Genomic DNA, 27,858 nt, shown 5'->3' on the forward strand with positions numbered 1-27,858 from the left:
TAAAACAGCTAAAGAAGTCAGGCTACACACGCACACACAGTGACACAGCTTGGCAAACCACAAAACCTGCATCCCAACACCCCCACACACACCATCACGTAGAACACATTCATAATGTGGAGCACTGGGACAGCTCTAAACAACTGATGAAACAAAGTTTAAAATAGTTCCCTAATTGGTACCAGAAATCTCTCTCCACTTTGTTTGTTTGTGTCTCTGTGTTTTATTTTTTGTCATTCCAATAAATTAAAGTTTGTGAAGCAGGACAGTCGGAGACCATAAATAAAGCTTATACAAGCTAGAAGGGGGCTGATTTTTCCTCTTTTTGGCATGCTATTGGAATTCCTAGATAATGTTTAAAGAATGCAATGAAAATAGCTCTGCCCCCCATGGAAAGCTTGAAGTAACTGACTTACACGTTTCTGTTCCCTATTGCAAGCAGACTTCATCCAGGTTTACACCTCACATGCTAAAACCTTTGTAACTGCTTGTGTTAACAGCTATCAGTTTTCTTTTAAAAGTCATCATAACAATGAATTACATGCTCATTTCTTGTTTTTCCTTAACCTGTATATATTGTATAGAACTTGTTGTTTATATGAGCTGCACTGTATATACACATGGTGAGGATGCAAATAAATGAAGGGGACTGGGGGGGGGTCTGGAGCGGCTGGAGTCTGCGTGCAGAATAGAGCCCAGGCCATTTACACACTGCGCCAAGCCCCTTCAAAAGAGCCCCAGTAATCAACAACAGCTGCCCTGCTACGTCAATCCAGCCCTGGAATCAACAAGCCTTCAAATTCCTCTCATACTAGAGCTGCTACCTGCCGTCCAGTGAACTGTACTGAAAGCAGCTAGAGTGCTGAGGCAGCTTCAGTCCATAGCCGAGGCACTGCTTCATTTCCTTAGGATCAGCCGTCATTATCAGGTTTCTAGCAACAGCTTACCTTCCACTACCAGAGTGTAGCTCAGATTCCTGTACAAGCCCATTTGGTTGCCCAGGCTTATGGTGAAGACCCCAGCATCCTTCTGCTGCACATCAGTGATGATCAAGTTGAAACCAGCCATCTTGTAACGGGTGAAGTTCTTTGTGATAGGGATCCCATCTTTATACCTAAAAATTACAGGAATAGAAATTGTTTTTTTTTACCATGGTTTAACAATAACCACAGCATTTTATTTGGGTAATCTTACCGTCTGTAAAACATTACTTACCATGCTAACATGACTGCTGGTGGCAGAGCGTTGACCTTGGTCTCAAACACAAGCTTCTTTGCACCTTCTTTGACACTCACTGTACCTGGCCGCTCATGCCTATAGGAGACGTTGAGGAATGGATGCTCTGGAACAAAAGGTTAATGACAGACATTTGAATCCATGCCATCATCATATCATTACAATCACCACATGTTTAAATGTTAAAATGCTTTATTTGTGTGATAATTACTTTGCATTTTCATCATTTCACTTTGTAATAAACTTTGGATCTCATGGGAGTCCCATTCTGAATTTGCCACCTGATTTTTAACCCCGTCAAAGCATACTCACCAAAGACAAGGACTTTACTTGAGACATTCTTGTGTATTGTGGGTTCAATCTCAGCTCTGCAGTGGTACATTCCCTTATCCTCCATGGTAATGTTTGGCAAGACTAAAGCCTTGCTCATCACAAAAACCTTAGCAGGCTCTTCTATCGTCTTTTTTGTGTAATGTTGCTTTTCCTGAAGACAAAGCAAACACCATAAACTCCACTGCTACAAGTTTGTTTTTTTTTACATTAAAAGGCACAGTGTCAACAGTAAATCCTTAACTTACTTTCTTCCTTGGGAAATCCCATGTGAAGCTAATTCTGGTGTTATAGGTGGTCTCACCAGTACAGTTGAGGATGAGAGTGTCTCCAACCAAAACTCTGGCACGCTCCGGGGTTATCTTCACATTTTCAAGAACATGACCTGTAAAATGGAGACAAATATGAGGAGACTGTGGCATGCTCAACAATCAGAGAAATCAGCACAAGTCTTTATTTTTCAAGTTTGGCCAGAAAAACAACACACTCACTCTTTCTCACAGGGATGTACTTTGACTTCAACACCCGACCATTAACCATGGTGTTACAGGTGAGCATATCATACACAGTGTAGGGACCGTAGGGAATCTTGAATCCCACCTTAGGATCCCACACCATTTCCTTAACAATCTTCTCTGATAAAGATGGTGACTGCAATCAAGAGAGTAGAACACAGAAGTTTTGTCAGTACCCATAGATATTTGGTGACACTTGTTTATTAAAGATCACTGAGCCAGACAGACTGAAGTGTTATGCATTTAACTTCATTTAACATGTAACTCATGCTCTACTGGCCTCAGCTGGGGACAGACATCTGTTAGAGTGAAATTGAAATTAGTTGGTATTGTTTTGTGGAGTATAAACTCTCCAATCATTTATGTAATGGAGCACAAAACATTGAAGACTCGGAAAAGGATGTACGTGCCTGCTGCTGTTTGTTCTCATGCCAGAAGTTGGGCTGAGAGAGGAGGCAAGGGAAGGGAAGGAAGGAAGGAAGGAAGGAAAGGGAGCAGGAAGGACGAGTGCCATAGATTTACCGATAGCAGGAAGGTCACACAACCACTATCTGTGCTGTCTGAGTCAGATGTGTTTGCACACAGTAGGCACTATGTCACATGGTTATATATCAAAGTTACGGATATGACAAAAAGCACACACCTTTGTGGTTACTGTGGCAACACAAGCATTGTGCAGGACTGATGGAGCTCATCTCCACTGCCATCTTTTGCTGTATCCCGGTATCAAATGTTAAAATCGTCATCACAACTTACCTGCTGTTTCCTGTAACTGGACACAGTGTGTACTGTTTTTCCACTGCATTTCCTGATGTTTGTAAGAGACGGGGGACTAAATTTAGTCTGAGCAGCTATTCTGAGAAAAACACTCTTGGAGCACCTTCCTGCTCTTACAGGAAGGAGACAGGATGACTCCCTTTGCCGCCCCTGAGCTCCCCTCAGACTAGCCACTGTCCGTGGTCCGTGTCTGTGTGCTAGAGTGATTTTACACACAAAGGGTGTGAGAACCAGTGAGACGCCTTAAGCACAGACTGGAAATACTTTCTTTTCTCAAAGACGACATGTACGAATAACCTGTTGTGGTATTAATGCCAATCCTGCTTTCTCAGATGATGTACTGTGTGATTTATTTTTAAGTCCAAGAAGGTCTATGGAACACATACAGTGTATTACCATATAGACTATGTACAGGACAATAAAACAACCGAACTTACAAGATTGCATGAAGAGAAAGTGTGAAATGATTGCCTTTGTCAAGCCTTACCCCTGTCAGTGTTACGATAGTTTCAGAAGAGGATGTCCGGCAGGGGACAATGAGGGTGGTCTCATGCCTGTAGATGCCCAGGATGTAAGGTGACTGAGAATGGGCCTCCACAAATGGTCGCTCAGGATCTGAGGGACAATGAGAAAAGACTCCAAAATGTGAAATCTAAAATACAGGTCAGTCAGACATCACATTTCAAAGCAGATGTGACCGCTTAGATTTTGTCATTTGGGTGCATCATGTCATCATTTTACAGCTGCTGCTCTAAAAAAAACGAGTTTAGAAGTGCAATTGAATCTGGGCAATGTCAGTGCACCGAACACAGAGATAAAATCTCAGATCAGTTCATTCTAACCGGATGAGGCACAGATAGAGGGGTCTACAGGCTGGTGGTGTGTTCCTGCTGGGCAGCCAGGCATCACACGGCTGGCGTGGGAACTTCACGGCTACACAAATAGTCTGCAATTGGTGTGAGGTCAAGCAGTAGTGGTGTGATAAAGGAACTATTATTTAAAAAGTAAGCATGGAAAATGATGAAATAAACAGCTGAAGGGCTTTGAAAGAGAGCGTTAGATTAAACACAGGCACAGCAGGCTGCCTGATAGGACGGAGAACTGGGAGCCACATTCACAGAGCATAGTGAGTGATCCAGTATTTAGTCTAGTTTGTAGCGTCTAAAACTACTTCATCTAGTTCAGACCAATATTACATGATTAAATCTTTGTTTACCGTCTTCCTACCAATGGTTTTAGGGTCTAAAAACATTTAAATCTAGATAAAATGGGTTGAGGCTGACTTAACACTTTGCTAACAAATTTGCTGTCCTTGTGCTGCCCAGCACGGTTGCATTTGAAAGATACTGTAACTGCTGACGCTTTAGCAGAGACTTAGGAAAACAGTAGCCAGAGCAGGAAATCACAGTCAATGACCAGGGCTTCCCATGCAATCTCATGCTCAACCTTCCACCTCCAAAAGACACCATAGCCCCAAAGAAACCACATCCTCTTTCTGTCTCTCTCTCTTTCTGAGAAGCTATGGCACTTGAGTCTGAATCAATGCAGACTGAAGTCAGCTTCCTGCATGTAAGACATAACTGCAGTCATACATATTGCATACCATACTGCCTTTCCTTCTTTCTTGCTTTGAGTCTTTCTTCATTTTTTTTGCTTTCTCTTCTGTTCTCACTGACTACTCTTGCTAAAGTGGAAATATCAGATTGCTCATTAACAGCTTCAATCTGTCTGTCAAGTGCCACTGTTTGTGGGCTCAGCTCAACACCAGACTACTCCACTGGCATCAGCAGATAACAATCACACCGTGAAAACCTAAGGTTTATCAGGAGTCTTCCATGACTTTCACAATAATAAACACTGGATCAAAGAAAAATAACTCAACAATTCAAAAAGAAAGAACTCTCATGGGTGTTTTGTCGCATAGAATAGTTCTTTGTATTTCCAAACAACATTACATTCAGTGTTGTTTACATTTCATGCAGGAAAGTTACTTACACTCTGGACAGGGTTCTGCTCATTGACTGTATTTGATAAAAAAGGACTTAGAATCTGAATGGGTCAGAGCACTTTGCAGGTCTCACCTTTGACATAAACATAGGTCGAGGTGACGTGGTCTAAACCGTTTTTGGAGTATTTACAGCTGTAAACACCTGTGTCACTGGCACTCAGGTGTGTGACTGTCAGTTTGCTGCAGTGTGAGTGGGAGTGACGTCCAGTATCACACTTCTCCACCTTCACCCCCTCTGAGGACATCGATCGATGGAGATCACCAAGTGTCCACTGCAGCAGGCCATGACCTCTGACAGGAAACAAAGGAGGACGGTATTAGATGAACCTGACGACAATATTGTAGACTTGAGGTTTGATGACTACTTTGGATAAATTTTGTATTATTTTGTAAATAATGTATACTATAATTTTTTCGAATTTGACAAATCACATTAGAATTTATCTGTTCGCCAGAAAACAAAACACTGGATCCAAAATTTGAATCTATTTTGAGTAGAAGTGTCACAGCTGGCAATGAACTCACAACCTTTTTAGTTTAGGATGGCAGCAGCTGCTTCTCCCCTTGGGACTTTTTGACTCAATGCTGATTTTAAGTTTATTTTGAGTTAATCTTGAGTCATCCAGTAACTTGAACTTTCACATGGGAACATGTTTCTTTTGAGTGATGTGCTTAGCTAACACATTCTTTCCACACGGCATCCATTTTAAAACTCTCATTAAAAGGGATCCCAGAGGAGCATCAAACATGTCTTGCATACCACTGCCTTTGCCTGCAGAATTTTGGGTCAAGCAACCTCCAGCTCTCATCCAGTGACAGAAAACAAGACAGTACTGTATGGGCCAGGCGTCTTAGCATATGGCCTTGTAGGGAAGCATTGCATTAGATAGATGTGAGTTCTTGAACATTCCTCACGGTCCTACAAAATGATGCAAGACTCTCTAAATTCTTAACAAATGTCAGTGCAGCACACTTGGGTCCCACCATCCCGAAAGGAAATTGCAACGGGCTGATAAACGTGGACCACCACCACTGGTTCCTGCCAAGGATTGTCCCAGTGTCTTTGTATCCAGCAAACTGACCAATAAAAGGCAAGAAAAACTGAGGCCATAAGCTTTTTAAATTATTGTAAAAACTGAACTAATGTTTACAAATTCCTGCATCAAGATCCTTACCTCAGTAACACTAATCATATCAATCAATTGCTATATGTAGTGGTGGAATATGAAAAAAGTAAAGGTATATAAGTATTAGCAAAATGTGATTAAAGTGTCAAATGTAAAAGTATCCAATGCAGACCCTATATGTCCCCTATATTATATACTGCTGTTATTGGAGTTTTGCCAGCAATGTATTAAAATGTAAATAGCATTTTAATGTGCGACCTGCTTGAGGCAGAGCCAGTTTTCATATCTTATATATTGTTGCGTTTAACCTGTAATGATACATCATATTTTGTAAGCTCATCATGTTTTGCGAGTGAAATATTAATTTGTAAAGTAATTTATGACTACAGCTATCAAATAAATGGAGTGGAGTAGAAGCATAAAGTGGCATGTACCGGAAACACTCAAGTAAAGTACACCAGATTTATACTTAAGTTGCTTTCTTCTATGACATGTTTAATACTGATTGTAGTTTTGATTCACTTGACATCGACACAACTAGGTGTTGCATACCTGCACATAAGGTTTAATGAATCATCCTTATGAAGACCGAGGGGACTGTCAGAGGGCAGAATCTTAGGCGAGGGATCTCTCTCCAAATGTCCTGCTGGAACACACACATATACACAGAGCACTTAGAGAGCAGCAAACATGCACATTTACAGCATCTCGTTAATGGTGTTTGTCACCCATGATCACACTAAACAACAGACTGGAAAACATTGCTGGAATCACTTCAGCGCTGTGCATGTGGGTTCACTTTGTGCTGATATGCTCCTGCGTCTTATGCAACTGGTCCTCTGTGAGAGCACTGGGGGTGTTTCCGGTGCTGGGGGGCAGGTTGTCGAATGAATAGTGGTCAGGGATGGGCAGAAAGAAAGAACGAGAGAAGGTGGAATAGAGGGAGCAAAGGGATGATATGGGGAGCAGTTGTGCCACTTTGACAAAAAGGTCAAAACAGTCCAATGCAGACCCTGATGAGATTCTTTGCTTGAGTTTCTTCTAAAGCAATCAACTACTTAACTTCCTTTAGTGGGTGCTCCCTTCCTCTCTTTTAGGAACAAGTATCTTTTCATCAGTGGTGGGTCGTCAGGGCCAGCAAGGCCTTCTCTGCTGGCCTAAACTCAGAATCACTGATTTACGTTTTAATATTTTCCCATTAATCATTTTAGATTATTCCTAATTGTCTATGCTCTTCATTTCATAGCGCGTCTCTGGGCTGGGGTGCTTCCAGCAGTGTATGTCTATATTAGAGCTTTTATCTAATCATATTTCAGCCATCATGTGTTGCCAGGGTCAAAGAAATCTGCCCTGAGGCCTTCAGAATCAAAAGTGCAGGCGCCCGTAGCTTAAAATACATCACAATGAAACTGTTGCTTTAACCAATCAGATTTCAAGTTGGTGACCCCAGGGCCTTCTAGCAGGCGTACGATGACGTTAGTATTTTCACGTCCTCTGATTGGATGGTCAGAGAGCTTAGCCAAAGCTAGGGATTCTTATCTGTAGCGACCTGCACAAGCTAAAACTTTATCATAATCGCAAGTATTAATAGCAGTTTTTTTAACCCACAATGGCTGATGGAGGAGAAGATGTTAATTTGGTCGCAGATCTACTTAGAAATCCATTTTCAAGGCGGACTTTCCAAGAAGCTGGACATTTTGAGGAAATGCTGGCCCACCCCGAAGCTAGCAAGCCGGTCTCAGCCGGGGAAAAGGGTTCGTCCGCCACTTTCAGGTCAGCAACTACGAGCGGTACCCTCGGCTTACAGGCTCTGAGGAGCAAATTGTGTTTCTGAGAATGCCTGGTATTGGCAACTGAACAACTCTGTGTTTGGAGCCGAGTCAGTGGTTAGAGTGTTTGGTGACTTGTTGAATTCTTTTAATTGGGTTTCTTGCTTTAGTGATGACATTCATTCTCGTAACATGAGATACCTGTCTGCAATGCAACGTCCTGTTATACTGCCTTTCTGTATAATATTGATGGTTTCTATAGCCGTGACGTCATAATGATGGTATTAAGAGGTGGTTTGATTCAGGTAGGACGCCACTGAAGGCCCAGGTGTAAAATGAACGGCCCGCCACTGCTTTTCATTTACCATTGTCCTTGCACACTAAACGCTATTGTTACATTATCACAGGGGAAAATTTGAGGTTGAAATGTTTGATTCAAAGGTGGTCTCTACTTGGTGTGCAGCCAGCTGTATCTGTTGAGAGGTCCCTCTAACACTGAGCAACATAGGAAACACTGTGATTCTCCCTGCTGTCCAGAGATGTCACAGTCCCATATGTGATTTCCGTCTTTTCACTGATCTCCCAGAACAGCTCATCACTGTGGTCAGAAAACAAGATTATTAAGTCAACCCTCCACATGTGACAGTCTTTAGGGAAGCCTTTATTTGTAGCGCAGAATCAAGAAACACAATGGAGTTACACAACAGCTGACTGACATGCTGACACTTGATGGATACACATGCACATACACACATGCGTGCACACTCACATGGAAACCCACACACATACACACACACACACCTGAATTTACAGATGCTAACACAGAAAAACACACACATTTCTCTAGTATTGGTCTATTATTCAGAACAGCTGTTGTGCAAAGAATGAGCTGCCGGTGCCAGTGTTGGCAGTGGCACTCAATATCGACTTCCTCACAAAATATTAGAGCATCATTGTTTTATTGTCCAAGGTTATGCAGAGGGGAAAGGATGTGGCTCATAGTCTTTCATGCCATGATACTGCATGCTTTCAGCTGCATATTAGATTATAAAAAATCAAGGATCCTGACCTTAAAAAAACCCAAAAACCTAAAAGCTCACAAGTAAATAACTATCTGTTATTGTATAGTCCTTCTAGCTGTCACACAAATTTCCGTAAGAGTGTTCAAGTTTGCATTTTTCTTGCCTCACATCTGCAAACTACCAGAAAAGCATGAAATTGAATTGCAGGAAATAAGACCTTTGCAAATAATGATTCAAACAGAAATTGACCCCAGGGACCCATTAAATACAAATGGCAAGATAGAAAACACAATGCATCAGATGCTGTATGCAAGACACATTTTTGCATGTTCAACATGTCAGTTCTTCGACTTATGTTCTGACACAAAAGCAACAGATATATGAATTCTGGCATTTGCTTGTACACATAAGACCAATAACAACAACCGAAAACACCATCCTGACCTTGAATTGCACTGGCTGGCAGCTCATCTCTTAAAACTGGCCAATTTTTCCCCTATTCTCCTTGCTAACACACTACAGATGGATGAATCAGCAGGGGCCTGCAGCAACCTACTATAAGAGAAAAAAAAACATCCCGCGGTTGTCTCTCAATACCCAAATCCTCAAAACTCCCACCTGCCCCTGTGCCTGCCCAACGCTGACCTCAGCAAGCGTCCCGACACCCCTAACCCCCCGCAACAGCTGTGTGCTGCATTCCTCCAGCAGAGCGCCTGAAAAATGCCATAAATTGTGCTTATTGTGTTGGTTCAAAGAGCCCTGAAGCTGGTTCTCATTAAGCGCCATTAAGAAGAGGACAGGCATGGAACAAACAGAGTGAGGGAGAGAGAGGGAGGCTGCGTGACTTCTGGTTCAGTTTCTCTGTCAACTGCTGATGGGGTCTTGAGCCAGTCAAACAGCATTGACCTGATTATTGACCTAAGGGAAGTTAACTAAGACTAGAACAGGATCACATTTGAATGTCCTTGTCCTCACTTGGCATTGATGAGGGGAAGTGGCACAGGACACAGAGTTTGGAAAACATTTGTGGTAGGTTCACTACCAGCCAGGAAATAATGCCAAAAAATTCAAACAGTGTTGGATTCCAGGATCTACTCTACACTATTCTGAAATGTTTTTCAAATATTTAGTCTGAAAGAACAGCCAAACAATGACAAAAACTTAAAGACTTTTTCAATTAATCTAAGCCAGAGGTTGAGCAATGTAGCTGAACTTGCTGACCCTGGACTTGCCTAAATACTTACCTTTCATCATTTCAGGTCATTAGTTTTTTAAATGTATGATCACAAAAATATCATGAACTGGACCTACTGTGATGTAACATGGTGATAAGATATTTTGATGAACTGAGAAAAAAAGTGCTTAAAAGTGAGGTGGTCTTGTCAGTTATTATATTATTTATTGGTATTTCTAATAATTGCAGCTATCTGATTTGATACTTAAATCCAATAATTTCACTTCGTTAACATTTTAGAAAAACTCCACAGAAGTGAAGGTTGGAGATACAACAAACTGTTACAGAGGCGAGTAATAAGTGAACAACAATAAAGAAGCTGAGAGAAAATGTGAGAGGAAAGGACATGACGAGTTGGTATAACTGTTGGTAAGTTGCCACCAGCTTTGCTGTTGCAGCATGTTGCTAGTAGCTTGTGCCTGATGTTACGTAATAAAAATAACTATTACTGTATGAGATGACTGTACTGTACAGCAACTGAATTAGACGGGAAACCCAAAGACACAACCCTTCAAGTGCGGGAAATAATATGCGGAATTCCCTTCTCTTTTGCAAAGAGTACACTTCATTTATCTGCACTTCCCGTCCCATCATGAAACAGCACGCCTGTCTTGAAAGTCAGGGACAGAATATCTTTTTTTGGTGTTTTCAAGGCAAAGGCAATAACAATACAGCACAATGATTCCTGCGCTTAACCTTGTAACTGTATTCCTGGTAGTTCTATGACGACAAAAGAAAAGTTGGAGAGTTACTGTGCAGGTTCACTCTTGGTGAGTCATCTTGTCTCAAGAGCAATAGTAGTGAATAGTTGCCAATCAGCAGCAGCCAATGAGAGCAGCCTCCTGTCGTAGTGCAAAGGGATAGAATCTGTTCATTCTGTGGACAGTGTGGTAATAATAATAATTGGAAATCGATGCAATTATGCACTATACATAACTTTGTTTTAAATCAATGATCAATGATTAGTTTAAAGTTAGGATTTCATGGAGATATGTGATCACTCTACCACATCTTACAGAACTGAACAGAAAAGCTTTCAAGTTAAAGTTAGATTTAAATCCACTACATCAGAGTTTAGCAAGTTAAAGAATTACATCTTCACACAGTGACATTGATTCATTGTGTGCCGGAGCGACCACAGTATTATGCTGTAAGAGTGTTTCATGCCAGTGACATTTCATGGTAAGTTGCCTTTACGGTGAGATTTTCACAACAAAGAGACACATTCACAAAACACTCTAGTGGTGGAATTACAGCAAAAAGTTGAAACCTTGCAAAAATTGGGGACAGGTCTACCTGCCAAAATAAGGAGTAGCTACCACTGCTCTGGCTGTGTTACATGGTCTGTATGTCCTGAGTGTTCTCTCACACACAGCCCTTTTGAAACCCCTCCACTTTGCCAACTGCAAGGTTAAGACAACAGTTTGGGAGAGTGCCTTTTTTATTAGCCATATATTAGCCTTTAGAGATTTGCAGGCAAAATGCCCTAGACTCCTCTTAAAAAAGCAAAATAAAGGAACATCTGGCCATGATGGGTGGTCATTCTTGGTTATATAAAGCTGGGAAGAGCCAACAAACAGGAATCTGCATGAGAGTCCAAAATGGTAAACCCAGAGGATTCCTGTCACATAATGTATGATTAAGACTAGTAGGCAGACAGAAGCTCCTCGAAATTGAAATCTCATGCAGGATTCAAAGAAAATATATTGCTGGCTCAGGGTGGATATGCCTAGTATAGACCAGATGCTGCAATCATCCTATAAGAACTGCTACACAAAGCAATTTGTTAAGTTAAATATCCCAATGCACGGGGATGACTTTTTTTTCTGCTCCGCTGGTATGTCTCTCAATCCAGGTTTGTGTGTGTGTGTGTGTGTGTGTGTGTGCGTGTGTGTGTGGACATGTTTTTGTAGAGCTGCCTGCATGGACCCAGACGCACTGCCGGTGAGCAATGAGCCCCCACTGCACTTGGTTGACCTATCATCATTCCCATTTTCCACTCCATCTCAAGTGTCTCAGCAGGAAAGCAAAATGACTCCAACACAAATTAGACACAACATCAACTCTGCTAGAAAGATGGCCAACAAAAACTGCTGCCGTCATTGTAGAAAAAGAGATGTTTGACTAATACATGGTATTGTAGAAAGAGGAGAAGAGAGGAACTGAGTTTTATAACACAAAAATAAACAATACAGCTCCTATTTCTTCAATCTTGCACAGATTCACCTGTTTAGCCCAAGAAATAATTTTATCAAAGTACCTGGATATAGCAAGATATCTATGAAATTCACAGACACAGACCCTAAGTGATATGCAGCAGGCTTTAAGCTATTAATCATTACGCATACTTATAGAAGTAAATCTGAAATGCTGGCATCATGCATGGCAGGGAGCTGCAAAAAGGTTCTCTCCCTCAGTCTGAGCCGCTGCGCTTCATTAAAATTGGTGTCAAAAGTTCACAAGGCAACACACTTGACCTGTGTTCATTCTTGAATAAGAAACAGCTGCAAGTTAAATATTAACAAATTACCAAGTGGGTCAGACTATCATTTAGACGCAGCGCTGACCTTTTTCCTCTCAATCACTGATATAATTACAGTAAAAAAAAAAGAGGTTTGAGTAAGAATGTGAAAATAGACGTGTTTCAGTGGAACAATCAAAGCCTTTCTCAATGTCTGTCTGTGAAAGAATTAGAACTTTCAATTTGAATTTTTAATTTTATGACACTGCACCATCACTGACAGGATGAAACATGAATCTTAATTTTGGTGGTAGAGGATGAATTAATTGTTTCTGTACAGCTCTGTGCTTTATGACCAAGACAACTAAGCAGAAATAGATGCACCATCAATAACTAATGGCTCTACCAGTCAGGGGCTCCAATACAGAAACAATGCCCTCCTTTCCTCCCTGCCATTGTCTTGTAGATGGAGTTTGACATAGCTCAATACGAACACAAGGAGGTCCGGGAAGAAATCTTTGCTCAGGTAGCGTGTCACATTTCCGTGACCTTTACTAGCCAGAACAATTCCAGGCTGCCTCTTGCCCCTACGTCCGCTTCCTCCTTGTGTCTTTCCCACGCTTTGTGTGTGGACAGTGAAGGAAATCTCCTTAAAAACATCGTAGACAAAGCATCATAGGCTAAAAGTGTGCACGAGTGTGTGTGTGTGTGTATGTGTGTGTGGTGGTGGTGGTGGTGGGGGGGCATGGACAGTGTTTCCTTTGTTTGGATGGGCTGTTTATTTGGAGACGGTAAGGAAGGCTGACTGTGTATCTCAGTGACACACTGGACCTTGCACAAGGTGGAGTTACATCCACCTTTTATACTTGTTTGGTCTGACATGGAGACAATGACACTGAATGCACTGTCAGTAGAAATATACATTCTCTTCCCAAAATGTTTAATCCTGTTCACTCACTGATAACATCTGCTGGAATAAACATTTTTTATGTACAACAAAAGGCTGATTTGGAATATTTTGAGAATACAAAAGAAAACTAATGCAAATCAACCACATAAAAATGTAATCTATAAAATCACTTTTATATTAAAACATAAAGTGTGCCTATCTGTTTCAATTACCTGTCAGTCAAAACATTTTATTTACTTGTTAATAATCACCGAAATCCAACGGGATGAGACTACCTCTAGCGGCCTGGGTGAGAACTGCAGGTCCAATGACAGCCTTAAACAGGTCACACATGAATTTACTTCAACATATATGAATCAAATTGAAACAGTCACATCCATACACACACACAAAAAAAATGCTCCACATGCATATGATCAAAAAAGATACCGGCCAAAAAAGGTGCAGCTCATTTAAACATGTGAAGAATGAGAATATCATTATTAAGACGAATAAAAAGAAACCAATCTGTGCACTTATTCTTCTAATAACTTAAAGTTCATCACATGAAATGTCTGAAAGAACATCATGGATTCAGCCATTCACTGACACGAATCAGTCAAACTGTGCCATGTTAAAATTCAGTTCTTTCATGCATTAAAACTCCACTGCACGTAAATAAGGGATCTGTGTCGTCATGAATGATTTCTTACCATTTGTGAGAGACGAAAAGCACAAGATGACAACGACTGATGTGAAGCCGTCGGATGAGACCATGCTGCCAACTCTCCACCGAAATCCAAACCGTGTGTGAGAAATAAAGTATCAGGGTCTCTCTAAGAGGCGTCAAATTCCGAGTGACTGACAAAAGTTTCTTCTAAAAGCGATTAACCCGAGATAAATTCTTAATTTTCTTTTTTAAAAAAAACCCGTGTTGTAAATCCACAAAACCCTCAGGTGTACATGCTAAAAGCCGCAGTGATTCTCCCGCAGCCCATGACGCGTTTCACAGGGGAGCTCTCCTGCGCTGCAGCGGCACTCCAACTCCCGATCCGGCGCACAGGAGACGGATGGGCCGCTGTATCCACGGCGCAGGTGCCCTCGAACAAAAAAAAGGTATCTGAATTCAACTGAATGGATGGTGAGAAATAAAAGTTGAGTCAGTGGCGTGTTGGTTTCTAACTTGTGTCCCGTGTAGCCCACTAAAGCAAGATCAATGAGCTCCTGCCTCTCATGCGCGCCTTGGACAATTTCTCCTCCCTTTCGCCTCCTCTGTGCAACACTTACAGTCCATGCGTGAGGCACGTTTTATGGAGACATAGAGGAAGGACGCAACGTCACTTTTTTTTTTTTTTTTTTTTTTAGGGGGGGGACAGACTCCTTTCCTCAGGCTACTGAGGAGATCATGGGAAGTACTGATTTGGCTTGTCTGTGGAGATTTTTGCAACTCATTTGGTTTCAGACCAACATGATAGTAAATACTGCAAATGGGACACTGAACATGAAAATATGCAGTAGAAATCCTAGTAATTATGTTTATTCATGGTGGAAAACTCCACTCTAAAGGCAACTGAGATGAAGCTGAGTGAGATTTATCACAGCATTTCAATCGTGGTATAAGGAGGTCTTATTAATATCAGTATCAGTCAGAATACGGTTCTAAATGGAAATTTGAAGTTAAATTATGAAGTAGATGAGTTCAGTGACCTTTGTTTGTAAAGCCGCCTTTGACTAAATCAATCTACTGCGTAACAGGTTAAAGGTAACAGCGGTTATCTTGTCTCAACAGGATAAAATGTAAACAATCATTGTGATATCAGATTAAATCTATCTGCCCGAGTGTTTAGAATAAATATTTGCTGGATTTATTTTTAACTACAGAAACAGGATACACTGCTTTTTATATCAATGTAAATAATCCTCTTTAGTCCAGCAGTACCCTGCAGTGTGTGGATGTGGTGCAGACTGTTTTCTTTTATCACTACAACAATCACTGTGCCGCTGCAGGTCACGGCAGCAGGCGCTGTAAATAAGAACATCCTGCCCTCACCTCTCCGCCCACATCAGGACCGAGAAGCCTCTCAGTCTTGGGGTCTGGATCTTGAGTGGTGGTGTGTCCATGTGATGAACACCACTCTGTGGCAGGAAAGCCATGACATTGGCACATGAGAACATGAGAAACAATTTATAGCATCCCAGTCGTGGGATATCTTTTGCTTTGCGGGATACTGAGATGATACAGTCACAGCTTAAGAATTACTGTTTACAGTACAGTGTAATTTTTTTTTTTTTTTCTCCATGAAATCACTCACGGAAATCACAAAATAATGTCCATATTTGTGTGGCTGGAAAGAGTATATGCAAAAGTTAATCTAGCTGTAATCTTTATGTTATCTTCCATAAAAGGGGGACATCACAGGCTTAGAGGGTGTTGGGTTACTTTGTGTCTTGACTTATAGTGACACATTGGTAAGGAAAATGTAACAGTATGCCACCAAATGCACAAAAAAAGAGGTGAGATTTGTAAGAAATTGCCTTGTCTACTGCAGCATTTTTCTTAGTGTGTGTTCTCATTTAAGTCTTCAGTAAAGACGACATTCCCATTGGGCCAAGAGGGTAGCAGATAAGTCTCCTGATGAACAATTGCTGGAAGTTCCTAGCTGAGCGAGCTGGATATAAAGTGTTTTATTTTAGAATCGGGAGTTCAAAACACACTACGGGGGACTAACTGGTTCTACACACACAGCATGTACTCTTAAGTCTTGACTGCCTGCCCTGTTGATCAAATGACCGTGGTCAGTCTTCAGTGGAAACAATGCTCATTCATACCATTATTATTGAAGCTTTGGAAGCAAGGAATAATTTTATGGGGTAAATGTTACTGGGAAAAATAAGATTTATAGTCCACAATATTAAAAAAATAATTTCTTGCAGGAAAGCAATATTATAAATTGTCGATTTTCAAGCTGGGGTCAAAGACAAAAGTCTGAACTAGCTGAACACCTAAAGATTTCTGAAAAACCAGCCATGCATCAAACTTGCCATTCACATAGCTGGCTCACAGTTTAAGATCTGGGCTGTCTGCAAAAGATTATAAAGCTATCCAATATAAAAGATTCTGTGTTTTTAATATCAGTGATTGTGTGTTCAATATTGCCAGTGTCCAATGAAGAACAAAAGTACAACATAAATCAAGAAAACAGGGAAAAGTAATATGGTCTAAAAAAATACAAAATTATATCGAATTAAATGTAAATATTTAGAAATTAAATGTACAAAATTAGCAGAAGTAGCTCACATGCTGTCATTTTCTGTACCACTGAATGTCCTGTTTTAGAACAGTGCTCTCTCTTAACAGAGTAATGTGCATGACTGCTCCGCTGATTTAAAAGTGAAAAGGTCTCAGGTTTAGTCATGTGGACCAAACTATCTGGTTACTTTTATTAAATGGGCCTGTTGTAGCTGAATAAAAAATAGGGTAGCCTATTGGTTTCCAACCAATACCAGACCTGCAGTATGGTGAAATCCACCTATTTACCTCTGCCAGAGATGTTGTATCGGGCATTAAATCTTTGGCAGTATTCATGGCATTCAGTCCTTGTTTGTTTGGCACTGCATCACATGTGGTAAAAGTGAGACTTAGACAGGCTTTTTAGACAGGAAACTGGTATATTGACAATAGTAAAATATCTCAAGCATTATGTTGGTTCTTTTGACTTGTTCTAACAGAAAAAAGCAAAGGTGTAAATACAGTTAATGATGGCAGCATGTGCCACCATGCCAGCAGGAAGGGACAGTAAATGTAGCACATGCATAATTATGGTTATTTGCTGCAGCTTTGTTTACCAGGTCAAAATGTCCAATGTGAATTAGGTCTATTTCTACACAAGGGAAAAAAACAAAACAATACAAAAAAAACAATATGCAGTGGTAAATGTAATGGAAGTTATAGTACAAGCTAAAAGTAATTTTGCTTATAATAAACATTATTAACTAGTCTCAAACTAAACAGAAGCTATAATGGTCTTTGTCTAATCCAAATTTTAGTTTTATTACCTTCAAACTCTCCTCTTGTTGACAGTTTTCGCGGGCTTCAGTTGTCAATCAAACCACTTCCTGCGATGAGCTAAGCTGCTAATTTCTTTCAGCGGTGAAGCCTGAAAACATGGAGCGTTTTCTTTCAACCGTGAAATGTGAGTAAATATCACATGGTGTAATGACTATCTGTTCTACCAAGCATTAGTTTAAGTTTATAACGTTAACCTCAGCATAAGTACCGCAGTCTAAGAAAGCTACCAAGGAAGTCCACTGATGCCACTGTTAGCTAAAGCTAGCTAGTCTAGCTAGCTAATTATCTTAGGCTAGCTAGTTAGCTTAGCTAGCCATGTTCATGTAGCGTTATGCTAACTTCACCTCTGAATGTTTTCTGCCCTTCACCTAGCTACTCCTGCCATAACCAAAATTAATAATGTGGACTCTTTTTTAAAAAAAAAAAATCTGAATACAGTATTATACAGTATAATGTACTTTACTGTGGCATGCTTATAAGAGAGTAATTGTGCTTTGGACAGGAAATTAGTGTTAGCTTGTCAGTGAGAATTCTAATAAAAAATATCTGAACTCATATAGCTAACCACAGGTAAAAATGCCAAACATGTTCTGATACAGCGTCTCAAGTTGTACCCTTGTCTTTATTCCCTTGTGTCTCTCTTAGTGAAATGGAGGCTGCTGTTAGATCAGTGGGCAGACCGACATGTGCCACACTGTGTCAGACATCACTGACCACTCGTAAAATGACATGTCTGTTGATGCCTTGTTTGTGTATTGTCAGCATGTCTTTGTTACCTTTTGTCTACACACAGGTCTCAGAGAGAACCTGCTGCAGAAACAGCCAGCAGATTATGATGAGCTGATAGAGAAACTCTTCTCTGAAGTCTCTGGCTTAGAGGATTTCCCCAAAATATCAGATCCTCAGGTAGATATAAGTGTGTGAGAGAGTTTGACCATGGCCCACAGTCCTGATCAGGGATATACTGTAGCAGTAAATTAAGAAAAAATACTGTGTAACAAAAAACAACCAACATTTATGAATGAGTAAAAAGTCAGAAATCAAAACCCTCTCAGTACTATCACTCCTGTAACTCATCTGTCTGGCTCAAGCATAATTTCTATAACTACTGTAATCTAGTCACAAGGTTTTACATTTGGTCAATTTATCTAGTATTAAGTCACCTTTATGTGGCCAATAAGTTAGCAGAATTTGTGAGTAACATGTATTTTTCTTATTCTTTCTCATACTACAGCTTGAGGAGTGTGCCATCCAGCTGTGGAATTGGGCAGTGACTAAGAATGTGGGCAACACTTTAAGTAAAAATCAGAAAGCCAAAGGTATTGCAGTATTAATTTACATGATAGTTTCACTCATGCTCATGACACTTGAAAACACTCAGACATATTGTGTAAAATGTTGGCGTAAATCAAGGAAATGCAAGCAGGGGTAGACATGGTTGCTTCATGTCACATTAAAATGTTCTCACCATCCTCACAGTGCGTCATGTGGCATGCACTCTGCTGTACTGCTGTGAGCCTGAGAATCCAACAGAGGGCGTCATCCGCAAGCAGATCCTGGCAAGCAATACTGGAGGCCCTGTGAGTGCTCAGCATTTCAGGAGGAGGACAGGATCTGTTTGTCACTGTCTAATCTTTACAGATGGCCAGCAAAACAGGGAGAACCTGGCTGGACTGCAAAAATCCCCAGATGGCCGATAACTTCTTAAGGCTTGCTGTCAAGGTGAAAAAAAAAAAAAAAGAAAACTCACACTGAGAGACCAAACAGAAATATGGTGTCTTCACAAATTATTCAACATACAATATCCCTAGAGCCTGGAAACCCTCTATAGCCAACTAACGTCCAGAGGTGACGGAGCAGCTGACATCACTTCATCCAAGGCGGATGTAGAGAAGGATCTGCTTCGAATCCTCTCATGCCAGGCAGAATCGGTGAGCTGTGCCGCATGTGGTGTTCAACACCTTCAATGTGAATGTTTGTTCTTGTGATATCTGGCAGCTGAAGAAGTGCTATTCTGACAGACTTGCAGTGTGAAGTGTGAGACAGCTAAAATGTGAACTGAGAAACAATGAGAGGGGGAAATTTCATTCTGTGCTATTAGGGAATGTTATATTGTTTGCTGACATTTAATAGGAAGTTCACGTCTCTTCTTTGCAGGCCATAAGTCAAGGGAATAACCATGAGGCCGTGGCGTATATGCAGCGCTGTAAAGACATGCTGCTGCGGCTTCCAAAAGATGTAATAAAAAGCCTTCTGTTCTCACTGTAACACATTGTATATTGTTATTTCACATTCACAGTACATATTGTTATTGAAAGTGTGGGGGATGCAAACTGTGAATATGCTTTTTCAATGCAGACGGCATACCTCTCTCTTATGTGCTACAACTTTGGAATAGACACTTACAACTTGAGAAAGTACGAGGACAGTGCATTTTGGTTGAGGTAAATATAATGTTTAATTTCTTCAGAAAAGAGTTGAGAAACAAAGCAATGGGAAAAAGATTTGTTTGTCTTCTTTGTCAGCCAAAGCTATGACATTGGGAAAATGAATGTGAAATACGCCCCTGGATCTGAAGTGCAGGTAAGAAAGTGCAATACAAAGTTTTGTACAAGCAATGAGTACAAATTAAAACAGAAATTATGTTTTTAACGGTCTTTAATTTCCCTCACAATAGGCCAAGGTTATGAGGCTCCTTGCCACTGTTTATTTTGAGTGGGACTGTCGGAGATTTCAGGAGAAAGCTCTTAATGCTGTCAGCTTAGCCAACATGGTGGGATATGAGCAATCATTTTCACATCATAATTTACATATGCATTTTGCAGCAAGCACTTTCAAAAAAAGCTCAGATGCTAGGTACTTAATGGCATTCTGCAATTTGACAGGAATGTGTGAGCGCTTCTGGGCTGTACTTAAAGATCAGAATACTCCTGAGATGCGGGGCCTCAGACAATCATATCAGAGGAGGTTAGTCATTACCCGACTTCATTAAATAATTTATACAGAACTTCATTATCATAGGCAGCAGTGGGGCGTCAGTGGCTGAGAGGTTACAGAAGTAGATTCGAGGATGAAATGTTGCTAGTTTGAGTCTCCGAAGCTACTGGAAATAAAATGGATGTTTAAGAACTTAAAAAATATCTTCTGATGAGTTTATTTGCTCCAGAACTTCTTTTTACATAGGCTTTTACATATGAAGTCATTCTCCAACTGTTGAAGATTGTGCTTGTACTGGGATCCTTCTAGGCATTATTTTGTGTCTATGGCTGACTCAAGCAGAGTTAAATGCACATTTAAAAGCTGATCATAAAATAAATTTTCAGGACTTCATGAGATGCTGGAATCTAAGGTTTCCCTTGAAGCTTGTCTGAGCTCAGTGAAACTACTCATGTCTGAGGACAGGTAAAAACTTCAGTATCTTTGGTAGTACTCATACTTGGCTTTTTGTAGAAATGTTACAGACACACATTTCTTAATAAGAACATGTGCACAAATATACATTTTCTATGTATGAATGCTCAGACATACACTCAAACTATGTGTTTGGATTTTTCTAGAGAAGTGCTGGCGTTTGAGTATTTGAAGCATGTGTGTCAGCAATTTGAGTCGTCCCCTGACCTGGGATCTGCTCTTGTCTTGCACATTGAGCTTCTGCTGCAGAGAGGCAAGGAGCTGTTGGGCAAACAGAAGATAGAGGATGTCATCACTGGTACTTAACTTTTGTATTGCAGTTCTAGAATAAGTCTGATTTTAATAAAAACGACACCGTGAATTTATAGGAATGTATGTGAAGCACTGTAGATGTGCCTCTGTATTAGTTTTACCTTTCTTACACCCACACAGGCCACTATACGGGGAAACAGCTGTCTCCACAGGCCCTCACAAGTCTACATGCCATGCTGTGGGATAAAGCAGCCAAACACTTTGAGGTATGCTAAACACAGCCTTGCTTAACACACAAGACAGTCACAAGACAGTTTATAGTGTATATACACATGTATAGTTACCAGCATGGTGGCTCAGTCATCAGAGCACTGTTGCTTCATTGCAAGTAGGCTGGTGGGCTGCTGTTGGCCCACCTATCTCTGTGGGCTGTGTTTGCGTGGGTTTGCTTTGGGTGCCATGGTTTCCTTAAAGGATAACTCTGGCATTTTAAAACATCGGCCCTATTTTTGCATATTTTGGGTTCGAAATAACCAGTAGGCAGTACCAGTAAGTTTTAGAACTGGTCCAGTAGATTACCTCAGCAGGCAGCCGCTAACAGGCTAGAAACAAGCTACAATGTAATCCTTTGGGGCAACTGAAATGTTCAAAGTACATCCACTAAAAGTGCTTGGTTTTACAACTGACAGACTCAGATTGTTATATGAAGTGTCTGACAACATTAAAGAAAGGATCCCTACAGAGACAGACCTGTAAAAGCATTTTTGTTTAACCATAAACAGCTATTCACCACTCTCTTCAAAGATTGTTTGTGTTGTTGTGTTTTACAACAATATTGTGTAAAGTCACACAAAAACACAAACAAGCTAACCGATGGAGACAGCGGTAGACTAGCAATGTGTTGTGTGAGGTAAAATTACTGTTCTTAACTTAATTTAATGGAGTCTGAGGGCTTTGTAGAGAACGATGTTAAATAAAAAGGATCTTGCAGGTCTATCTCTGTTCTGCTGGACCCATTCCAAACCTTTTTGTACCAAACAATCATTTCATATCCAAAACATGTAAAAGTAGGGCTAAGGATTGTAAATACCAAAGCTATGCATGTCAGAAATGGTCCTGTGCTGCTTTACATAGAGGCAAATAAGGGATAACTTAATGTTTTATCTTTCTTCACAGGCCAAGAACTATTCTGAGGCTCTTCAGTGGTATAACTACTCCCTGAGTTTCTTTAAGGCCGGTCAAATGGAGCCCAACTCAGCCAAACTGCAGAGGAACAGAGCTTCCTGTTTCCTTCAACTCAAGCAACTGGAAAAGGTAAGACATCTTAAGCCACAACAGCAAGTCAGGGAAATAAAAGTGTTGTTCAGGGCTGCAGTGGGTAGTTTGTCCATGTCACCAGCCACAGATTTGAAGTTTATGTGTATGATATATCTGTGCATGTGTTTATCAGGCCAAAGAAGCAGTTAAAGAAGCAGAGAGATGTGATCCCAACAACATTTTCACTCAGTTCAATGTGTACAAGATTGCGGTGCAGGAGAACAATGTGGAGAAAGGTATCTATGTGGTCAATATACATGAAATGTGTTGCAATTTCATTACAGCTACACCTTCAGCATATTCTCTGTGGTGACGATGCTGTTTATTTGTACCAGCTGCTAAGGCAGTGAATGAGATGGTCCGTCTGTCCAAGAGTCCTGTGGCCAGTGAGGACGAACTGCTAGTATCTGAGAATGCTGCTTCCAGTCTCCTCAGTCTGGCTGCTCAGATTGCTTTGGAGGTAGGACTCATCACAGGACTCATTACTTGGTTCTGTACACCAGTTGTAAAAATCTGTGGAATATGTGGGAACAGAATGTATTTGATCTGGTGGGATTGTTGTCATATTTCCCAGTCTTGTTATGATGTTGCAGGGCTTCAAAAACCTGAGTTTAGTCCTCAATAGGCATACCTGCAGCTGGACAGATGCTCATTTTAACACAGTTGAAAGAGGTTGTGGGTGGGAAGCTTATGAGGCATCATGTCCATGTCTTCATTCTGGTTAGTGAGGGTGCCTGTGCAGAAGGGGATGGGATCTGGGGAGGATGGCACGATAGCAGATGTTTGGGAAAGATCCAGGAAAAGATCCCCTGTACACTGTTGGATAAAAGGAACTGGCTGGGATCAGAGATAAAACAATACCGTCTACCACTGCCTCAGGTCTACTGCACAGCTTTATTAGCTACATGATGCAGTTCATATTGTTGCACAAATAGATATAAAAACAACAAAAAAGCAGCTTAGTGGACCTTTCCCAGGGTAATAGCTAACATATGGGAGAACCAGCTATTGGTCTACTATAGAAAATTATTGTTATAAATAGAAAATGTGTGGGAATCTTATCTTTAGTATACTGCATGATTATGATGGATATGACTGGTGGGTGGTGGTATTAATGATGACGAGGATGTTTCTTCCCATGTGACAGAATGAACAGCAGGAAACTGCAATGAAAGCCCTGGAGAGTTTGTGTGAAAACTCCAAAGATGAAGCTCAGGTGCTGACTGCCCTCAGGTTTGTGAGATCTGGAATATACAAATGAAAAGTTTGAGACCAAAAGAAACCATTTACCTGCAGGAAAAATATATATTCTGATAAAATACCTCTGGCTTGAAAGCTATGAAGGAGATTGAGGCCATCAAAATGCATTTATTTGAGAACCTCACACACCTATGTGCCCCAGCACTCAGAGAGCATAACAGACATTGCTGAGGACGTGGACATTTCAGTAGTCATAGTGTTTCACCAGGAGGTTTTAGTTGGACATTGTTCCCTTATCCTTTGTTTGTTTTCCATGCTGCTGTCTTGAACTGAAAACTACATTTTTTGGATAACCCTTAAGTTGACAGTTTGCTTTGAGAATAGAAATATTGGATTTCGGATACCAAATATTTAATTCTTTTACTTTGAAGCATTCAGTGTTCATGTGTTGAGACAAATGTGCAAACAAAACATGATGGTAGAGTTTCACACATGAAGTGACAACATTAAGTAGAGATGGCTTATGTGCTGAGAGACTGTAGCGAGTCTGTTAGTTTTCCATACACCTCTATGATCCACTGACCTATATTCCCTTGCTTCTCCTCTGAAAGTGTGTCTCTGTATAATACAGTTAGTAGGTGAAATAAAGGAGGTCATCACCAGTTTCTCCATTCATCTTTTTATAGGTGTTTGGTTAGGCTGGTGCTCTCAACAATAGAAAAATCAAGTGATGAAATAAGGTGAGGGGAAGGGAAAGTACCAAATAAAGTGGGTTTATACAGCATTGATGCTACTTTTATTTAAAATCACAGATTTACATTTACTACCTTACAATACTACAGGAATGTGAATCTGGATGTCCTGCTGCCATATCTAAAAATGGGTGAGTACATATTTAAGAGAGGTTAAATTGCATTTTGGGAGGAAAAGTCTTAGCCACAGTGTCTGCTGTGCGTCATAACCCACAAATGTTTTGTTTGCGTCACTGCAGCTCTGCAGAAACTTTCACACCAGTCTGGCATGACTGCTGAGCAGCGCACAGAGGAAGCTAACTGGTTCAGGAGGATTGGTACTAAAGCTCTTTCTCTCCTTGTCAGTTCAATCAGACATGGTATGCTATCACTTAAAATCTTGCAGCACCTTCATTTTTTCTCTGTGTGTGCTGTGTGGGCATGCATGTGTGTGTGTGTGTGTGTGTGCTTGTGTGTGTCCTTGATACACAGCATGGAACTCGGCTCTGCAGTGCGAGAGCAGCCCTGACAGAATGAGGGATTTCTTTGTGCTCTCTTACCAGGCAAGTGCCCTTATTAGCTTTGTCAGGTGAATTAATCAATCCCTACTGTACGTGGGTGTAGATCAATAACACCTGAAGAGGGTTTTAACAATGCTTTGGAAAAATAAACGAATCACTTTTAGATAAGGAGTCACAGTGACCCACAGTGATCCCATGCTGATAGTTACCTCTGATTTTCTGACCTCACCTTTATCAGAATCCCTGTAATAGCACCTGGATTTTTAACCTTTATTTCTCTATGAGTTGTTAACTGAGTGCACATACTTGGTTCAAGTACATGCATTCATTTTGAGAACACCCATGTACAATTAGAAGCTTCTGCTTTTGGATGCAAACTGGGATGGACTACTTCTAGTCTGTCTTGATCAAAACCACCTTCAGATCACAAGCCACTGTCTTGTTAATACGTCATCCGTGTGTGCATCTGCGTGAACCTGTAGCTCTCCCAGCTGTGCCCTCCTGAACGCACGCTGCTCATGGGCCAGAAGACATGTCTGCTAATGGCTGCTGCTGCCTCTTTAGAGCTCTGCAGGAAGTCTCTTCACTTTGCCCAGGTGTGCCACCCACTCCCTCTGCCCATCTCCTACATTTAGCACACTCTCCATCCACATGGATGGAAATTTACCAAGACCAGTGTAGAAGAGAGGTGACTAACCACATTATTTGTGCTGGCGTAGGTGTTTCGTTTTAATCCCTCTGCCTTTGAAGCGAACTGAACACTAGATGGCGATGATGAATCCCGAGTGCTTGTTTTGTGATTCTGTTTGGTTCACAGACTGAGGAGCTCACTCAGGCCCTGGAGCACATTCAGCTCTGTTGGGAAGTTTGGAAAACCCTGAAAGCATCAGGTGCATTAAGTAGCTACACTATCTGAATAACAGCCAAGCTTTATTCATGTCTTTCATGAATCAGAGTGGAGCTTAAGAAATGTAACTTAAATTTGCAGGAAACTTCCCAATGGACCCAACAGACACACTGCTGCTGCTCTATGAATTTGAAGCTCGTGCAAAGCTGAATGACCCCAAGGTTGACACAGTGCTGGAGTCTGTTTTGGAGCTTGAAAATATTGAGACCAAAGTGCTAGAAACAATTGCGGGTACAAAACAAAACAAATCTCTGCTGTATTGTTAATTTTCTCTCAGCTGACATACCTTAAGAAACAGATGTATTTGCAGGGTTCTGGCATCTTGTGTTTTTTCCTGTGTGTAGCCTTAGCCATGGAGCCTCCAGCCCATTTCCCTCTGCTGTGTAAGAAGGCCTTGAGGGTTGCTCTCTCTCTGCACAAGAAACAACCACAGCCTGACCTGGCCCGCTGCAGGCATACTCATCACTACTCTGCACGAAAATATCCCTTCACCAACAGATGTTTCATCCACAAAGTGTTTATTAGGATGATTGTGTGCCTGTTTTTGTGTCCCTGTCTTAGTAAGTGTGTTCACAGCCTGATCAAGCTGTCCCTCCCGAGTGGTGTGTCAGAGGTGGAGGCCCATGTGCTCGCAGAGGTGTGGGGCTACTACAAGGAGGCGCTGTCCATCATTGCCGCCGCAGTGAGTCAGCACCAATCACACACCGCCATCCCTTGGCTCCCACCTCCTGTTCCCTCCAACAAAACTGCTCCCCACTATATAATTAACCCCCTCTCTTCCACTCCATGCCTGCCTGCTGTTCTAGAAGCCTCTTTTTTATCAATGGGCTTTCAGCCGCACTTCAATTAGCAGATGCTTCCATTCACCACCCCCTTCCTGCCAATTTGAATGTTAATGTGCTGTACAAGTCATCACACTGCCGGTGAGCTGCAGATCTGAAAGAGGCATCAAATTATTGAGACATTACACTGCTTTAGAGGCAGTGCATATTTCCCCTTTCATATTGAGTTATTACTTGAAAGCTGTGGAATTCTTTGGATCAAAGTGAAAGCCCAAAATGAAAGTGTTGTGAAAAACGAATGAAACTTTAAAAATGATCGACCTTAAATGATAGTTTGTTTACTGTCTGTTAAGACTCCTAAGCAGTAGTAAAGGTTAACACACAGCAGAACAGGATTGGATGAAAGTTACTCACAGGCGTCACCCACTAAAAACACAGATTTCCTCCCATACACTTGGCTCAAGTGAATCACCCAGGTGGCCTCCGTTAAATGGCCTTTTCAACGTCTTCCTGCTCCTCTCTGCAGCCGGACGACTTCCCAGAGATGGAGACCCTGTGGTTGCTGACTCGGGCTTGGAACACGGGGATACTGCTGTACAGCCTGGCTCAGTACCCCGAGGCAGAGAAGTGGTGTGGCCTCGCCATGAGCTTCGTCCGCCACCTGGGATCCCTGCAGGAGAGCTACGAGACACAGGTACATGGTTGGTGGAGAGTAAAGGGAGGGGATGAAGCATTGGGGTGGTCGTAGCAGGGGAGCATGACAGAGCTTCAGTGCTAGTGCAGTAAATGGCTGACAAAGGCACTGGACCAAGAAACACACAGGTTTTATGCTGAATTAAGTATATACCCGTCTTTGTGGGCTTTTTGAGACCCAAGACGTTTAGAAGTAATGCGGCTGTTTGTCGTGTGCCCACAGATGTCTGGTCTCTACAGTGAAATCCTGGACAGGTTGGACAAAGCCAAGAAAAACCTAGTCATGGAAGAATAACCCAACTGGAACAGATCAGCTGTTGCCAGTTGTGAGGATGAAAATTGATTCAGTTCCATCGGTGTGTCTCAGCTTATTAAATTGGTAAAATGTTCAGCAGATATTCAAGTTTGATAAAAAAAAAAATTGCTTTCAGTCTATTTAATTGTGGGGCATCTCAGTAGACTTGTGTTCACATTTGTTCCTGGTTTTTATTTCGGTCTGGGATTTTTGTTGCCCCCTCCCATGTTTCCTGGCTTTCTCTACTATCCCCTGTCAATAAAGGCTAAAGTGCTAACAAATTAGCTTTAAAAAAGAAAAATTTGTATAAAT

At 41.3% G+C, this 27,858-nt stretch overlaps 2 protein-coding genes across 3 annotated transcripts in view; one reads left to right on the top strand and one right to left on the bottom strand.

The window, feature by feature from the left end:
- Nucleotides 1-14,633, bottom strand: part of kdrl (kinase insert domain receptor like) — a 42,620-nt gene extending 27,987 nt beyond the window's left edge. The window contains exons 1-9 of one of the 2 annotated variants that reach the window (XM_070836595.1): nucleotides 14,082-14,633; nucleotides 6,546-6,636; nucleotides 4,940-5,157; nucleotides 3,346-3,473; nucleotides 2,058-2,217; nucleotides 1,815-1,951; nucleotides 1,549-1,720; nucleotides 1,216-1,342; nucleotides 948-1,114 (exon numbers count right to left, since the gene is read on the bottom strand). In XM_070836595.1, the coding sequence (XP_070692696.1) occupies nucleotides 948-1,114; nucleotides 1,216-1,342; nucleotides 1,549-1,720; nucleotides 1,815-1,951; nucleotides 2,058-2,217; nucleotides 3,346-3,473; nucleotides 4,940-5,157; nucleotides 6,546-6,636; nucleotides 14,082-14,145 (1,264 nt within the window). In that variant the 5' untranslated portion in view covers nucleotides 14,146-14,633. Of the gene's footprint in view, nucleotides 1-947; nucleotides 1,115-1,215; nucleotides 1,343-1,548; nucleotides 1,721-1,814; nucleotides 1,952-2,057; nucleotides 2,218-3,345; nucleotides 3,474-4,939; nucleotides 5,158-6,545; nucleotides 6,640-14,081 lie in introns of both variants that reach the window. The other variant, XM_070836594.1, reaches the window with a different exon arrangement.
- A 2,900-nt stretch (nucleotides 14,634-17,533) lies between these two features.
- Nucleotides 17,534-27,553, top strand: tex11 (testis expressed 11). The gene is made up of 29 exons (XM_070837194.1): nucleotides 17,534-17,561; nucleotides 18,231-18,343; nucleotides 18,672-18,756; nucleotides 18,917-19,017; nucleotides 19,079-19,159; nucleotides 19,249-19,368; nucleotides 19,595-19,675; nucleotides 19,796-19,881; nucleotides 19,963-20,020; nucleotides 20,115-20,210; nucleotides 20,323-20,404; nucleotides 20,761-20,839; nucleotides 20,995-21,146; nucleotides 21,281-21,366; nucleotides 22,277-22,414; nucleotides 22,551-22,653; nucleotides 22,753-22,877; nucleotides 23,565-23,650; nucleotides 24,304-24,357; nucleotides 24,460-24,500; nucleotides 24,609-24,686; nucleotides 24,841-24,911; nucleotides 25,352-25,465; nucleotides 25,687-25,759; nucleotides 25,858-26,007; nucleotides 26,121-26,229; nucleotides 26,338-26,458; nucleotides 27,085-27,252; nucleotides 27,475-27,553. Exons 1-29 carry the CDS (start codon nucleotides 17,534-17,536, stop codon nucleotides 27,544-27,546), a joined length of 2,751 nt encoding a protein of 916 aa, XP_070693295.1. The 3' UTR covers nucleotides 27,547-27,553.
- The last annotated feature ends 305 nt before the right edge of the window (nucleotides 27,554-27,858 follow it).

This window comes from Pempheris klunzingeri, chromosome 9 (assembly GCF_042242105.1).
Source record: "Pempheris klunzingeri isolate RE-2024b chromosome 9, fPemKlu1.hap1, whole genome shotgun sequence".
NCBI classification, from domain to species: domain Eukaryota; kingdom Metazoa; phylum Chordata; class Actinopteri; order Acropomatiformes; family Pempheridae; genus Pempheris; species Pempheris klunzingeri.